The 17,760-nt window shown below is 36.9% G+C and overlaps 1 protein-coding gene across 1 annotated transcript; it reads left to right on the forward strand.

Moving 5' to 3' along the window:
- Positions 1 to 7,892: 7,892 nt before the first annotated feature.
- LOC127941195 (ankyrin repeat domain-containing protein 40) lies at positions 7,893 to 17,180 on the forward strand. Its single transcript, XM_052536187.1, has 5 exons — positions 7,893 to 8,505; positions 9,959 to 10,107; positions 11,474 to 12,019; positions 12,904 to 13,085; positions 15,646 to 17,180. The coding sequence occupies exons 1-5, from the start codon at positions 8,372 to 8,374 to the stop codon at positions 15,790 to 15,792; spliced, it is 1,158 nt and encodes a 385-aa protein (XP_052392147.1). The 5' UTR covers positions 7,893 to 8,371; the 3' UTR covers positions 15,793 to 17,180.
- Positions 17,181 to 17,760: the final 580 nt, after the last annotated feature.

Here is a 17,760-nt window from a genome sequence, read left to right on the forward strand (position 1 = left end):
TTTTTTTTTTTATAAATGAATGCATTAAGGGCTGGATCATTGATGTTAATTAATATAGTTGACTTGGAAACCAGTACATAATAGGCATGTAGATGTTACCATTTTCAGGTTACCATTTTTTTTAAGTTTAGCTGGTGTAGACTGGCCTTTATAGCTGTGTAAACTGGTAAACTAGTTAAAGTCTAGTTTTGACTAGCTAAAAACAGTCCCTAAACGCACCTATGCATAAACTGCATTTTCCAACAGGGACATATGCATGATTTCTTCATAGTGAATATATTACCTCAGATTTGTTTCCACATTTCTTATATTAACTATAGTTTATTTACCTATGTTACCTCAAATTTGTTTCCACTTTGTCTTGTATTACAGACAACAATAATAAAAAAAAGTTGTTTCTAAAAAACATTGAGTCTTTCTCTCTCTCAAAATACATTGTCCTTGCAAACAGTATGTCGCCTCAGTTGTACAAATTTCGAACACTGCTAATAAAAAATGATTCATGCGCAACCAATTCAACATATTCGAATGATTTATGAAGGATAGTGACACAAATTTGTTAAATTAACGTCACCTTATTAATATTCATGAGCCGAGCTATATTCATACCGTGTCCCCCGCCTCACCTCAGTTTTGCAGACAGACAGTCCCAATCACGCCTCTGCTTTGAGGAGAAACCAGTATACTCACAGTATGGGCATTTATGGGTGAATAACGGGAAGAAAGGAGTGGGTGGCGAAGCCATGGCTCTCATCATCTGCAAGAGCTTGAGTCATCATCACTATATGCTGGCATAAAATCCTCTCATATTAGTAAGAAAACGCACCCACGCACTCGTACGTGTGAATCCCTGACAATACAGTACCATCACGCTTTGCATAACAGACATTATAAAGCACGGTGAAGCTAAAGAACGAGATTAATCCCCTTTAGACCTTGAATAATGATGAATACAGTGATGAATATGCCTACAGAGAAATGATAACCTACTTCAACTGTAGGAAAAGTAAGAATAGCACAAAGGTTTTAATGCATACACGGATATTTGCATAACTATTTGTTTGGTAGCGTTACGCAGAAGGCGTTCAGTACCATGGATAGCGAAGCGCTCGTTTACGTTGAAAGCGTTTTCTGATATGAAAAGCTTGAAAATGTAATCTGAAGCACATTACCAACTTTCAAAATGATAACTAAACTAACTAACAGTTTAGTTGCAAACTGTCATCCGTCTCTCTGAAGGTCTGTCTTCCTGCTGGTGAACTGCTCGATGAAAAACATCCCCAATTCAAGCAGCATTGTGGGTAGGATGCTGTCCAGTAACGCTAACCCTTGAACACAGCAAACACCTAAAACATAAAGATAAGCTTCAGTGGGCTATTGGTGTTTAACTGAAAATGCAATGTATGAATCGGTTGGAATCACACTTGGTTTGTTTAAAGAGTGAAAAAATACAGATCATATTTAAGCAGTAAACATTACATGTCATTAAGTATAAAAAAAAAAGTCCCCCCCCCCCCCCTTCTGGCAATTACTGAACATTTTCTGCCCCTCCAAATAAATCTGCTGAAGGTCAGCTTCACTCCAGTGCTACAAAATAAAGGCATCAGTCACTTCCTCTGCTTTATCTCAAATGGCACTACCAATTTACAGGCTATCTGCAGGATTTTTAATCTCAAATGTAAGACTTTTTAAGACCTTTTTTGATTCATGCACAAATAAATCTAATACCACATGAGCGGGGAAGGGCAATGTTACATGCAAACTCTAAAAAGCATGATTTACAGTCCAGATAAGGGTTTTCACAAAAACAAAGTATTATAAAACAAACTTCCCATTTCAGCCTTAAACAATTTATCAGTTATTGGCGATCATGTTTATGAATTCATGGCCTTTTGAAGCTTGATCATCAAGCTATATGACAATTCTTGTCTTTCCATCCCAAAATTTAAGAACTCCTGGAATCATAATTAAGACTTTCTTGCATCACAAAAAAAGTTTATTTTATTTTCTTTCCTCTCACTGTATAATAATAATAATAATAATAATAATAATAATAATAATAATAATAATAATAATAATGTGTATTATAATTTTCATAAAAAAAATGAAGGTGATAATAAATATTGTGTAGATTTCCTTAATAAAATTGTGGCTCATTGCTGTAGCTGATCCTGCAGAACAGTACAGAACTAATTAAAGAGATTACCCAAATAATAAAACTGTGTCATTGTTTATGTTGTTCCAAATCTGTACTTAGTCATTTGTGTTCGGAAGTGTAATAAAGCAAATTATTTGTCGGTATCTCTGCACACTCACACTCTTTCATGGTTGTGATTCCAAGGAATATAACGTTACTTGTTGAAGTTGCAGTAGGAGCATCTTTTCAGGCTAATAGGCTCACTGTAGAAAAATAGTTCAGACAGGAACCCCCAAGTTTACTTGAGTTTATTTAACACAATTTATCTTTGGCGGTACGGTTCCTTATGGGGGTTCTTACTCCAAAATAACAGAACATACAAGAGCTTTAACATTAACCCCCTGGAACCATGAGTTTAGAAATACATAACAATTAAGACTTTTGGTAATGTCTTTAAAGCAAAAAGTGATAATCATGTAGATGTGGCAGTGGGACGTCTATCCTGATGCCTTGTTATGAAGATGGGTGTCTCTCGGCAGTGAGGTCCAGCCAGCTAAGATTTTGGAAGCCTTAGTGATCTGAAACAAAGAAGATGACAGCCAGAAGGTGCGCAGTAATGTGCTCATGCTTATAATGGGGATTGAGGGAGGGTTGTGAGCTGTTGGGAATACTTACTGAGCAGTAGTGCCACGTATATATATGTCCTGTGTCTAATAGGAGAGAGGTGGTGATTGGAGAGATTTGACAGCTGACCACATCAGCTGTTCACAGCCTTGCCTACGTGGCCTGACTGAACTAACGCTGTGCTCGATGAATACAGACAGACCAAACAGGATACATTTAACATTCAGTACATTTGCCAATGACAGTCAGGTTTAGACACTCGCTCACATGAACATTAAGTGAGGGTTCATCTGTGTGAGGAGGCAATCTGTGAGTAGTTTTGATGATATCAACAGCATAGATCCGACCACCGTTCTGTTTGCCGCGTTCTGAGGGGTAAAATACAATTTTGAAGTGATATTTTTAATTACTTCGGATTTTTGTCATATCCTTAGGATTTTCTTTTTTTAGTTGGTCATCTGTAATCAAAAAATCTTAAAGCAAAAAAGAGCAATAAAAATCCATACTATATTAACGGATCAAAAGTATTAACTAATATAAAATACCATGGATACCCGAACAGTGACGTCCTTTCTCCACTTTGCTTGGCAGAATCCAAATGACTGCACCCCTTTTATTTATTTATTTATTTTAATTTTTTTGGTATCCAACAACTGTTTTATTTTATTATTATTTACTTTTTTCTGAAGAATGTACAGTTTTGGTTACCGTTGACTTCCACTGCATGGGGGAAAAACAAAGTTGTCGTGACATTTTGGCAAGTATGGTTACCCATACTCGTAATTGGTGCTCTGCTTTTTATATGAATCACCACCAATGTGTTTTGATCAAAATATTACTGAATATCAATGGCTGCGGCTAAGAGACATTGTATAGCCAAATATCATGCAGAGTAGGCTACTGTATAACTTACAGGTACAAACTTAAATAGCAAGCTTTAAAAGTGCCCTTATAAAGGCTGAATATTTACAGACAAGAAACAATTAGTACTCAAATAAAAACAGACAATTCGCAGTGAATGTGAGTGAAGTTAAAGCGGATATAAAATAACAAATAAATGCTCAAGTTTGTTGTTCCTCTCAGGCATCTCAAAATACAAGGTAACTCTAATGGAGAGTTCATGTGAGACTAAAATCAGTGTTTAATGGGTTTTTCATTTCCTTTCATTTCTTTCCCAAGCAATACTTAATCGGAAGCATGTTTAGGCACCACACAAACTATAGGGCCCCGTTATGTCTAGTTAAAAGGGATGTCGTCAGCTTTTATTTTTATTTTTATTTTTTTTAGTTATTTGAAACATTAAAGCAGACAATTATTTATAATTGCAATTAATATACCTTATAACTACTGTATGTAGGCTAAATCCCTTTTATATAGTCTATTTAAAATAATAGCCAAATAAAATCCACATAATAATTTTAAGTGACGTGATATACAGCCAAGTATGGTGACCCATACTCCGAATTCGTGCACTGCATTTAACATATCCAAAGTGCACACACACAGCAGTGAACGCACACCTGAAGCAGTGGCCAGCCATTTATGCATTTATGCAAAGTCGTGGTATTGCCAGCCGAGACTCAAACCCACAACCAGGGCCGTGCACAGGGGGGTGGCCCGGTGGCCAGAGCCACTGCCCATCTGCCCTCATCGACTGAGGTGCCCCTTTTCCCCACCGCTCCGCTCAAAGCATTCCGTTGATTCCGCGAATCCGCTCCAGGTTTTCCCGCTCGCTCCGCACTCCGCAGCATCACTCACAGTATGTGTCTGCGCCTGCGGCGCTTGTGAACACGACAGTTCACGAAAGCTGTTGCATTAACAGGTAGGCTATGCAAGACAGTGGTTGAATCTGCGAAATTAATCTTTTTTTTTTTTTTTTTTTTTTTATGTCGGTAATGTTTTGTGCTCTTGGTCTTCTACTAGTGCTAACAACTTGTACAACATATCCACGTTCTAAGAAGCTGCTTGTCTAATCAAATTATAATTGTACTCTCAATCAGATCAGATCTAATACAAATAACTACATTTTCTGTTGTTGGCACACTTTGTAGACAAGACAACCATAAAAAAAAACAAAAAAAACAATGCCTTCACAAAAAAGAAGACAGAGACAGAGAGAGAAAGAGAGAAGGGAGGCTGCTAAAGGCAGTTCAACGTTGCAAACATGGATTCAAAGCTCCAGCAAGCCAGCAGGTAAATCATCATATAGAACAGTTAGCAGACAGTTTGTCTGTTTAATTATTGTAAGTATATCTCCCATTATAATCACTTGTCTTAGTTGAGACTAACACATCATAGGCTCTAAATGAGTTGTATATATAGATTTAGGCTGTATGCTATGAAATTAAATGTCTATTACTTATTACTCCTTTGAAGATGAGGCAGAGGCAGGCTAAGAGAGTGAGGGAGAGCCCATTCAGCATCAGCCAAATCAGACACTTACAGGTAAGTGTTGTTAAACTGGCTGACAATAAAGGATTCTGAATATGCTAGAGTTTTATAACAAGAAAGATAGACATTAAATTATTTGAATGGAAGAGTAATTATATTACAAGAACATACATTTAATTAGCACTAAAGCCTAACAATTGTATTTAAAATATGATTGTAACAGGTTTGTTATTCATTCTCTATATTAAGATGAAAATGCGTCAGAATCAATTCAACGGAGTAAAAGTGAAGGTCTTGGAACTGAGCCGGAGACAGAAAAAGTTCAGAATGAGAAAGAAAGGCAATACAATGAGACAGAGAGGGAAGAGACAGATGCAGAACAGGAAGAAATGGAGAGTGAGGCAGCCACCAGCCATGTATACAAGGGAGAAAAAGCCAGAAGACTTTGAGTTTTTGCTTCAGTTACAAAATCCATCAGATCCTGCTCATGTAAAGAAATACAATGTAACATACAGTGTTGCTGTAAATGGAACAAGTAAATATAAAAAAGTATCAGTAATGTGTAATTGTGATGTTCTATCAAAACTTCTACAATAAAGTCTGAAATGTATTTGAGCGTGTTCTGTCTTCTTTTTTAATTGTACATTTTGTAATAATTTGTGTTAACAAGCAACCACCCCCTTAGTGCCCCTTTTTTTGGTTTAGGCCACTGCCCCTCAAAATGTCTGTGCACGGCCTTGCCCACAACCCTAGGGTTAGGAGTCAAACTCTCTAACCACGAGGCCATTAAAGTTTGCTAATTTACTGAAATTAACTCATTAAAGTTACAATTAATTTATTAATAGTACAATGCAACACTTCTGACAGAGCACAAAAGAAGATATTCTGAAGAATGCTGGCGGTACCCATTGACTTCTATAGTGTGGAAAGAAAAATGCTAAATACTGTGGCAGTCAATGGCTTACTAACAACTGTTTGTTTACTAGCATTCTTCAAATTTGTGTTCAGCATGAGAGAAACACCAACCTGATCTCACGGCAATTTGTACATATTTTACAAGGTGGCGAATTCGTACGAATTCATATGACCACACTCGTACAATTTCATACGATTTTTGCCAAATCGTACGTATTTTACGAGTTGCACAATTCGTATGAATTTGTAGGAATGACCTACACCTAACCCAGCCCCTAAACCTAACCGTTAGACAAATCATATAAAATCGTTCGAGTGAGGTCGTACAAATTCGTACGAATAAGCCACCTCGTAAAATACGTAAAGAACTCCGAAGAACTCTGAGTCATGTGACATTATCGTGAACATCAACGTGATGCACATCTCACCTCTGGCCTGCACAACACTATCAAGCTAGCTTGCTTTTGTTTCTCATTCTCTACATTTTTTGCGTATCTGCATACTTAAACTTTTTCTCTCTCTCTTGTTTTAGGGTTTGTTAAATGGTGTTAGAAAAATACTTGAGATATAGGTCAGTGATAAAGGAAATAGCTGGCAAAAGTTCAGCATCTATATTGCCTAAGATTCTTGATGAAAAAAATAAATAAATAAATGTAACTGGTATTTTCCACGCCACTGAAAGATATTTTTTTCTTGTTTTAAGCATAAACTATAAATTGATTTATGATATAATATTTAATAGACCTAATAGTCATTTTGCTTCAATTGAATGCTTTATGTTTAAGGACCGTTTAGATATTTGTACTAGAAAACCAGACGAAAAGGCTGAGCAAGTCCATCCATTTTTTTGCTGTGTGAATTCCAAAGGATAACATCAAGTTCTCTTACAGTTTTACCCAGGATCATGATGTCCAGAGTGGGGTCTAAGAGAGGTATCATTCCTAAAAATGCTAGGCCAAAGGAAATGGACTGCGATTGGAGGAAATTGTAAGCATTTTATTACTACATTTTATAGCTTAATTCAAAACCTGGTGCATGATGAAAATATACTTCAAGATGCTACATATGGTCCATGTCAAGCCTCCCTTGCCTGCTTCTGTTCATTGAAAATCTTCCTCTGAAGGTTTTTGCTAGAGGCTATAATCCAATGCTTGGCCATGATCCATTGCAAATTAATCTGACATCATGCCTTATACACCTCGTCCTTGCTATCAAAAATTATTAACTTGATAGTGTGATGATTCACTGCCTTGAGTCATCAAAGGCTTGTAAATGGATTGCTTATTTTCCAGGTTGATATGAATGCTGACAACAAGTGCTTCCTGTTTCACAAGGACAGCGTTGTCTAATATAACATCAGTTTGCACAGTATCACACTGTATCTAGATTTGAGTGGACTGAATAATACTTAAGCTTTTCTGAAATGTGTTCTTGTAGGATGTATTTTTTTCACACAAAAAGAAATTAATAGACAAAATGTTTAAAATGATGTACAGTGCACATAATATTGATGGAGCCACGCTGAGATCCAAATATCTATTAATTTATTTGATCATTACCATTGGTTATCTGGATTATAGATTGGCAGTGTTATTTAAACTTTGACCATGTTAACCGTAGATTCTTGCAAAATCCAATTGTTTTACATTTAAGAAAACTGATCAAATGTTTATCTTGAATGCAACGGGAGTTGCTTATCATATCGGTGGGTAACATGAATTAAAATCTCAACAAACATAATTTTAAATATTTGAATGGCAATATCTAAATATGTAAATTATCACGTTTCAATGCAAAATATTTGTGAGTCCTTGTTTGAAATGTAATGAAACTACACTACACAGTTAACTGCTGCTCTTCCATGATGCTCCTTGATCAATCGCTAATATCAGTTTATTAGATTTGCACTGCGTCTGTTTATTGACTACATATTTTGGTCTTCCTTGAACTCTGGACTCTTATCTTAGTTGTGAAGAATGATTTATTATCGTCAGTAGGAACCAAAGATCATGATCTAAAGGTGTTACACAGAATACTGCCCCCATCATGGGAGGTGCGGCGCATACGAGTGGATTACAGTAGTCGGCGAAAGATTATTTGAACACAGCCCGATTTATTACACCGTGCCGTTTTGATCTGATTTCAGTCTAGAGACTGTAAATATACTCGTTTGTCGAAAATCATCCAGAACAGGCACCAGTTCAAGCCACTGCGGAGCAAGTTGAGTGTCTATTCTTGTCTCCGGTCTTAAAAGCAGTGTGTGTCAGTTCGTATGAAGCTTGTATTTCCTTTAAGACTTGAATAATGTCAACGACATCGCTGGATATAGAGCTGCAGGAGCGTCTGAGAGAGGCCAGTGCCATCGGAGACATTGAAGAGGTGAAGACTTTACTGGAGAGCGGAGTCAACATCAACTCTCAGAATGAGATCAACGGGTGGTGCGTATCAACACCTCCAGACGGTTATACTAACCTTTTCCTAAACAGACTTTATTCTAAATTACCTGACAGACAGTGAAAACACTAGTGGAGTGAACATGGGAATAGTACATCCTGAAATCAAAACTAGTACTCACCTTCAGGTCATTCTAGATGTAGATAAACTAGTTTCTTCATTGAAACAGATCTGGATAATTCCATCACTTGTTCACCAGTGGATGCTCTGCAGTGAATGGGTGCCGTCAGAATGAGAGTCCAAACAGCTGATAAAAACATCACAGTAATTAGCATGAGAATACAAGTCCATAATAACACTCCCTCCCAGTTGTCCTCTCACATCGACATATTTGTGCAGAACTGCTTCCGCTTGTAAATGCTGCTTGGCCTGTGCAGATTTCTCTCCCGATTCAGACAATAATATTTTATTTTACTGGAGGAAGTGATGTTATGGACAAAACACTTGTATTTTTTTAAAGTTTGAAACGTCTTTGTGGATTTGTTTGTGAAAATCAAGAGGATTTACAATTCATTAGAGTCATGTAATTTACCCGTGGATTATGGTGATGTTTTTAATCAACTGTTTGGACTCTCATTCTGACGGCACCCATTCACTGCAAAGCATCCTTTGGTGAGCAAATGATAAAATTATACAATTTTATAATTTTCACTTCACAAGATGTTAATTGACAGACTGGATTTGTGTGGATTACTGGTTGATTATTGTGATGTTTTTATCAGCTGTTTTGGACTCTCATTCTGACGGCACCCATTCACTGCAGAGGATCTATTAGTGAGCAACTGATGTAATGCTTAATTCCTCCAAATCTGTTCCCTTGAAGAACTAATCTTGTGAATGTCCTGAAGGTGATGAAACTTTAATTTCAGTGCGAACGACTCATTTAGTCTTCCCCCAGCTGCTCCTCAATGAAATCATTTTTTATTACATAAAAAACACTTTCATTTTAATATGCAGAGGCGACACTGGATCAACCAATGGTGTGGATTTGGGGCGGGGCCAAATGTGTTAGGCGGTTTGTAATTGGTTGTCTTTTGCTAATCACCTCTCTACCTTCTTGCACCTGATTGTTTTACTTTGTGTAACATGTACATTGCTTTAATGTGGTTTTAATAGGGTTTAAAATGCATAAGCCCAGGGTCATGATGTAATGCAGGAAGCACTTTATAATGTGCAGAGCAGGAATGAAGAAAACGGAGTAGTTCATGAGCTCTGTAGAAAAGCCCTTACCTTTCATCTAGTCTGGCAACATTCCTGACATGCTCTTGGTTTTCTAACTGTGGATATTTGTTGAGCGACTGAACGGAGGTGTTAGATTTGTCCTGACATTCATGCCAAGTGTTTTAGTAATGCCTGAATGCATTCAAACTCGTTTTTCTGATGCAGTGCACATTGCAAACCATGTTTAAGTAGTTCTGATGTCCTTTGCTCCTCCAGGACGTGTTTGCATTGGGCCTGTAAAAGAAACCACAGACACATCGTGACCTATCTGTTGAACGCCGGAGCCGACAAAGACATTCTGACAGCGAAAGAAGAGTTAGCCGTTCAACTCACTTCCAAACCTGAAATCAGAAGACTGCTTGGGGGTATGTTTTCACAAATCCTACCTTCTGTATCACAGGACATGATGTGTTCGGTGCTCTGATACCTTCTATACGGCTAGATATTTACAGTCTGTAGTCTAGTAATGTAATGTTGACTGGAATCTGTACACTAGAACAGAGTTTCTCAACTCTGGCCCGCGAGGTCCACTTTCCTGCAGCGTTTAGCTTCCTGTAACTTTCTAGTGATCCTGAAGACCTTGATTAGCTTGTTCAGGTGGGTTTAATTAGGGTTGGAGCTGGAGGGCCAAAGTTGGGAACCTCTGTGTTAGAATAGAAATGCAACATAAATACAAATCATGACTGATTCAGATGCATTCATGTGACTCGTGTTTATGATACATTTGCATATTAAATCAAATGTCTTAAGTCTGTTTTTGTTTGGGATGCACAATATATTATTGTCGGTCAAGTAATGTTAGAGATTTATTGTTGTTATTATTTATCAGTATTGTCAGTATTTGATAATTTATTTCAATACTTAATTTACCGTTGCTGTCACTTAATCTTTAAAAACACTCATTTTTACACTTAAATGCAATCTTCAACAAATCTCAAAATGATTATTACATTATTTTCATTCATTTGTATTTTTAATATTTTTTTTATTACATTGTGATATCCAAATTCATGTATAGCATATAGTTTTATTTCATTTTTTCATTTTTTATTTACATGTTTAGTCAGTGTTAACATGGTCAATTAACAATGCACTTTCCTGAGAAGTAAAGATAATGAAGATTTTAAAAAGCTAAATATAGATAAAGAATTTTAAAGAAGATCTTTAAAACATGGTGTTACATTTAATTGTATTTACATTTTTATAATATTGTGAAGACAAATTTGTAGCATTCAAAACTATATTGCTTTTAGTTTTTAGTGTCTTTTTTTTTTTTGTTGTTGCTCAAATATTACAGAATTTATCAGACATAACTTTATCAATTTTTAAATTTTGTATCACTTCTCTTTGATGGGAATAACAATTCTTAAATACAAATTAAAACATTCCATATTTCAGTTTTGACATCATAAACTTTTTAAAGCTTTAGCTTAAAGTAAACCTTTAAAAAACACTACAGATTTAATAAATGTAACCTTTAGTAAATCTTAAAATGAATATCCATTTTCATACTGTACATTATAATATTGTGATGCCTAAATTCATTTGTTCAATTACTGAATTTGTTGTAGTGGTTTATTTGAAATTATTTTTTTTAGATATTTAATTTTTTTTTACTGGCAGTTTGTCAATCATTGGCCATAATGATAATTTATAATTGATTCATCAATTTTTAACATAATTATTGTGCACTAAAACACAAATCCCCACTGTCTCTGGATCTGTCTCCAGTGGAAGAGGAAGACGTGCCTGAGGTGAAGGAACCAGAGCTGCCAATCATCCCGAACTATCTTTCCAACGCGCCCTTCCTGTACAGCAAGATGGATAACGACAGCCTGAGCATAGCACAGCGAAACGGCACCAACAATCATGCAGAGCCCCTGGAGTCAGAACCAGCGACTTTATCACCGACACAAGAGCAGCAGCTTCCGCCTCCGCATCAGCAGCCCAAGAGCCTTTACTCAGACAGCCAGAGCCAGCAGGAGTTACCCTTCATCCCCGTGATGGAGCAGAACGGCCTGCCCATGGAGCTCTCCTCAGAGACTCCTCACAACAACCACTGCGAGTTTACACACCCTCATCCCATAGCACAGAATGGCCCGGTGTGTCCCTCGCTTCCTTCTCCCAGCGGAGGCACCGGCCAGCCGCAGGGCCCCAGTGCCACGGTCACCCGGCAGCCCTCCATCCCACAGCAGATCAACTGCTCCCAGCTCGGGGGCTCCATGCCGGCCTTCCAGCCCTTCTTCTTCACCAGCACTTTTCCTGTTAACGTACAAGGTACAGTGTGGATTTATTAGGAAGCTTGACGGTCAGTGAAATTTTACTTTAAATAGGTTAAATAATTACATTTATACATACAATTATACATTTAGTTGTGTGTGTAATATATATATATGTATGTATGTATGTATATATATTTATTTATTTATAGAAAAAGATTAATGCTAATTAATTTTCATACACACTAACTTTTAGTCATTTAGTCTCACCAAAGCTGCATTTATTCAGAAACTGAGTGAAAACAATTTAGTGAAATATCATTACAATTAAAATGATTGCATGTGTATTTTAATGTTCAAAACTGTAATGTGTTCCTGTTAAAGCTGTATTTTCAGCATTATTACTCCAGTCTTCAGTGTGTCACATGATCCTTCAGAAATCATTCTGTGATGCTGATTTGTTGCACAAGAAACATTTCATATCAATGTTAAAAAAAAGTGTGCTGCTTAATAGTTTCCTGGAAGTTGACACTTTTCTTTTTTCCAGGATTCTTTGAATAGAAAGGTAAAATAGCATTTATTTGAAATGGGAATCTTTTTTAAACATTATAAATGTCACTTTGGATCAAGTTAATACATCCTCACTAAATAAAAATATAAATTTTATAAAAAAAAAATAAGACATCAAAGTGACCGCAAACATCTTAATCAAAATCACAGCTGCTCATTTACATTTAAGGCACTTTAAATACATATTGACTTTAAAATATGCATATCTCATAAATTCGATCTTTGTAACATGACTTAAAGGCAGCAGTAGGTCTCCACTAACAGGTTTGTAACACACTCTTTCTTTAAATGCACAAGCGCTCAATCAGACAGGTTTGAGGAATGCAGAGAGATTCCTCGAGTCCCAGTCTCAGACATGCCGTCTCTTCTCAGAGCTCGTCCTGAAGGTGCGCATCCAGAACACCAACGTCAGGGAGAACGACTTCATCGAGGTGGAGCTGGACCGGCAGGAGCTGACGTACCGCGGCCTCCTCCGTGTGTGCTGCCGCGAGCTGGACATCAGCGCAGAACACGTGGAGAAGATCCGCAAGCTGCCCAACACTATGCTCAGAAAGGTGAGGCCTGAGCCTATTAACAGCTAAGTCAAGTCATCTGCCTCTCAGCCTCCTGCCTTCAGAGACTAGTAAACTAACAGAGACGGGTCCTCGGACTGATTTGGATGCTCTACAATAAGCAGTACACAAATACTGTAGCATTAGCAGTTTTGCATTAGCATTTGCTGTCAGACACACGAACATTTTAAAGAAAGTTTTAATTATAATTTATTTGGATTATTTCATTATTTTTATTTGATTTATAATTGAATTCATTTATTTTCAATTACAATAATTTCGCTTTTCATCGATAGTTTTGGGGTGTTTAATTGGAAAAAATGATAGCCCTAAACATTAATGTAGATGTCAGAAACAATTTCTTAAAGGGGAAGAGGGAAACTTAAAAGGATAGTTCACCCAAAACTCAAAATTTGTCATCGTTTACTCACAGCCTCAAATTTTTCTTTCTTCTGCTGAACACAAAAGAAGATATTTTGAAGAATTTTGGTATAAAAAAAAAAAAAAATTACTTCCATTGTATTTCTTTCCGTACTGTGGAATTCAATGGCTACTGCGAACCGTTTGTTTACTAAAATTATTCCAAATATCTTCTTTTGTGTTCAGCAGAAGAAAGAAAAAAATACAGGTTTGGAACAACTTGAGGGCGAATGAATGATGACCGAATTTAAACCTTTTGATGTGAACTATCCCTTGAATGAATCTGATTTAAAACATGTTTACATATAAATGTGTTCCCCTGATATTTGTATTCTGTCGTAAGCATCTAAAACATTTGAATTTATACTACATTTATAAATCATGTTTTGGGTTAAGAGCGTTGTTGGGCACAACGACAGAGTCATCCTGGCGCCAGTATTGTTGTTTGAGCTTTCCCTTGGATTTATACAGACATCACTTCCTGCACAAATGCATATGTCTAGCTGTTGAAGGAGGAATAGGGATTTTGATCTGTTCCTCGTGACTTAGTTAAGCCCTCTTAGACATCTTGATGATGCATAAAAGTGACATTCGGTTTGGTTAATGCTGAGCTGGTAAATCTGAGCAGTGCTTTTTAACATCAAGCTGTAACAGTAGCGGCAAACTTGATTCTAATGTCTGAAATCTGACAGTACTTTTGGCCATTTTATCATATTAAACTGCAGACACTGGTGAAGTTGAGGTTTTACTGTTTTTAAACACAAATGATTATTTGTGTGAAATTCTTTAGCATTCCTGTAGCTCAAGTGGTCAAGCGTTGGGGGTTTGATTCCCCGGGAACACATGATGGGTAAAAATTGATAGCCTGAATGCACTGTAAGTCGCTTTGGATAAAAGCGTCTGCTAAATGCATAAATTGAAATTGAAATTTACTCAGCTGAACAGCCCTAGTGCATCATGGGATGTTTCATTTGAGTGAAATATTGCATCGTACACATTTACAGCTGTTGCTTTCTTTCTTTTTTCTGCACATGGTTGCCATTAGGGCTGTGCAAAAAATCGAATGCGATTTTCATGCACATCTCATCAGTAAAGACGCTCCTGTAATTAGAACTATATCTCCAGCACGTGTGTTCAGATCAGGGTTGCCAGGTTTTCACAATAAATCCTGCCCAGTTGCTTCTCCAATCGCGCTTCCAGAAGGTTCCCCGATAAAAAATTGCTTCCCGGGGTTAAAATATACTTTTTTTATTGCATGGTAGCCTTGGTAAAATTAGCATTTTAGGGGCTAAATATCACGTTATTTGTATTGGGGTTGCTTTGACCTGTGGACATGAAAAACAACCACAGACTTGGCAACACTGGTGTTGGCATTTACTACACCGAGCCGTAATTCACTGACAATTTACGCAAAATCGATGTTAAGATTGCAGGCGATTCTTTGTCGATTTTGAAAGCGATTTTGTGTTAGTTGTCGGTAGACTAAGGCTCTGTGTAGTAACTGCCGCTCCACCTGAACCAGTGTTGCCAAGTCTGCGGTTGTTTTTCATGTACGCGGTTTGAAGCAACCCCAATACCAACAACGTGATATTTAGCCCCTAAAATGTGAATTCTACCAAGGCAACCCTGCTGAAAAACCCCGGGAAGCTTTTTTTATCGGGGAACCTCCTGGAAGCGCGATTGGGCTAGTTTTGGACCAGTTTTAAGAAGCAACTGGGCAGGATTTATGGTGAAAACCTGGCAACCCTGATCTGAACGCACGTGCTGGGGATATACTTCTAATTACAGGAGCGTCTTTACTGATGAGATGTGCATGAAAATCGCATTCAATTGTTTTGCACAGCCCTAGTTGCCATCTTAGGAATATTAAGTAAAGCACTCAGCAGAAAATGTATCCATTTTAAGAGAAAGGTTCTGACTGGGGGATTTCCTAACATCTGGCAACCATACACATGAACGCTTCATATCAATACAAGATAAAACTACTGTCAGAGGAAAAAAAAAATGTATATATATACTTTATATTTTCATGATAAATAGCCAGTGTGCAAATATCGAGAGAAGTATAAATTGTGATTTTTAAACCCGTTTTATCGTTCAACCCTATTTCAGATCATTCAAGCTTATACATGTTCTTTAACAGGATAAAGACGTGGCACGGCTGCAGGACTTCCAGGAGTTGGAGGTGGTGCTGGAGAAAACCGAAAGCTTGTCTCTGTTCTCCGGAGGTCAGGGAGGTCTGACTGACAGACCCTGCTACAACATGAAGGCCTCCAGGCTCACCTACTAGCTTCACTTCACAGACTCAGTTTACCTGCTTCCTGAAATCCCAAACGTTGGTAAATGGTTCATATGACACGTTAGCCTTATTCCTCCTCTCCTTCTCTTTAACAGATGCATCCTTAGTGCCTCCTCCTCCATTGTAACCGGCTTGTTCTTGTTGATTTGAATACTCAAATCCATTCAGCTTACAACTTGACTTTGGAAAATATTGAAATGCATCACTTTTGCAACACTACCTTGCCTCTATATTATCTTCAGGCATTTCATCGTACATCCAAAAAAATGCATACTGTCTTATCCCAAGAGGTCTGTCCACCATGCTGGCCAATCGGTCGTTTAGTGGTTTATATGCCTTCATTGATTGGAGGAAGCCACGCTAATTTCATACCAATGCATTGAAATCAAAACCCCTTTTGTTTGCCCAGACAACTCTCTGTGCAATTTACCAAAACCTTGCCATTATCGGGGAAGCGTCCTTTATATCCAGCCCTTGAGAGTTCAGTGCTGTATTTTGAATGCTGTTCCTTCAATCACTGTAAGCCAAATAACTCCTCCTATAAACTAGCATGGACTGTTTAAAGTAGATCAGCCTCATGTGTGAACACAAAATGTCCTTTCTTTCTCTTGAACTTGATAATGTAGCAAAAGATTTCTTCGTTTTCCCCTACTTAGGAGCTGAATTGGAGATGAAAAATGGGATATTAACCACTGAGAGCTTCCAGTCAGCATCATATTGACTTCTCTGGAGTGCTTAGTTTTCACATATCTGAGAAGCAGGGACTGTGTTCAAGATAATAGAGGTAATAGTAGTGCCATTCTACTAAACACTTTGCTGCTTTATTGATCGTAGGCGTTAAATAAATTCCTGGTCGCAGTTTTGGTGGGGATGCTTGAGGTTAGGTTTAGAAGCGGCGCATAAACACTACATTGTTGTAAACTAGCTTTTGGACTTGATAGAGATTGTGTTACTGTGAGAAGAATTTCTAAAGATTTGTCTTACCAATAGTTTTTAGTTTTCTCTGAGGGTTTGACTGTCTAACCAAGCATACGGTCATTAGACATTTGTTAACAATACGCTTCTGTTGTTGAGATGTACCATTAGCCTCTTGGAAAGATATTGATAAATTATTGACATTAAATGTTTTTTTATGTGCAGATTTTTTTTGTATTATATAATACTAGAATCTGAGGATTAAATGTATTATACGCTTCAGTTGAAAGGAAACCATCTTGATTTTTGTTCTTTCATATGTTCTCAATTAACTAAAGGACAGCTGGAAAACCATTCAATGGATTTTCTTGTGTTTTTTCTGTGTATGGTTAACATGAATGACAGTTTACTGCATATTAACCTAGATTAATGCAACTTAAAATAAAAATATTACTTTTGTAAAATTGTTAAGATTCATGACCGTGTGTGTGTGTGTGTGTATATATATATATATATATATATATATATATATATATATATATATATTCATTTAAAACATTTTAAAGCTTTTATGTATGAATGCCCGTTTCTGCTACTACATAAAACAAAGTAATTGCGTCCTTTTTTATCTTGCAACTTATTTGCGACTTATTTTCTAACACACCATTGCGAGTTATAAAGTCAAAATTAGGAGATATAAACTTGCAGTTCTGGCTTTTTTTTCTCAGAATTTCAAGTTTATTATGGGAAAAAAACCTCATAATTGACACTTTATATGTATTGCGATTTCTACAGTCAAAATTGTGAGTTATAATGCCAGAATTGCAAGATGAAGTCAGAATTGCGAGTTATAAAGTCAGTTATACAAACGCACAATTCTTACTTTTTTTTTTTTTTTAATTCTGACTTTATTACTCATAATTTTCACATTATAACACACTATTTTGACTATAACTCGCAATTGTGTTATAAAGTCAAAATTGCAAGATATGAATTGCAATTCGGCGAAAACGTGGCAGAATTGTGAGAAAGTCGCAATTAGCT

The sequence above is a fragment of the Carassius gibelio genome, chromosome A3, assembly GCF_023724105.1.
Source record: "Carassius gibelio isolate Cgi1373 ecotype wild population from Czech Republic chromosome A3, carGib1.2-hapl.c, whole genome shotgun sequence".
NCBI lineage: Eukaryota > Metazoa > Chordata > Actinopteri > Cypriniformes > Cyprinidae > Carassius > Carassius gibelio.

Excerpts from the sequence above, each read along its gene's own strand:
- LOC127941195 (XM_052536187.1), top strand. The coding sequence starts at position 8,372 with ATGTCAACGACATCGCTGGATATAGAGCTGCAGGAGCGTCTGAGAGAG. Across the intron at positions 8,506-9,958 it reads CAGAATGAGATCAACGGGTG|GACGTGTTTGCATTGGGCCT; the intron begins GTGCGTATCAAC and ends TTGCTCCTCCAG. Across the intron at positions 10,108-11,473 it reads AATCAGAAGACTGCTTGGGG|TGGAAGAGGAAGACGTGCCT; the intron begins GTATGTTTTCAC and ends ATCTGTCTCCAG.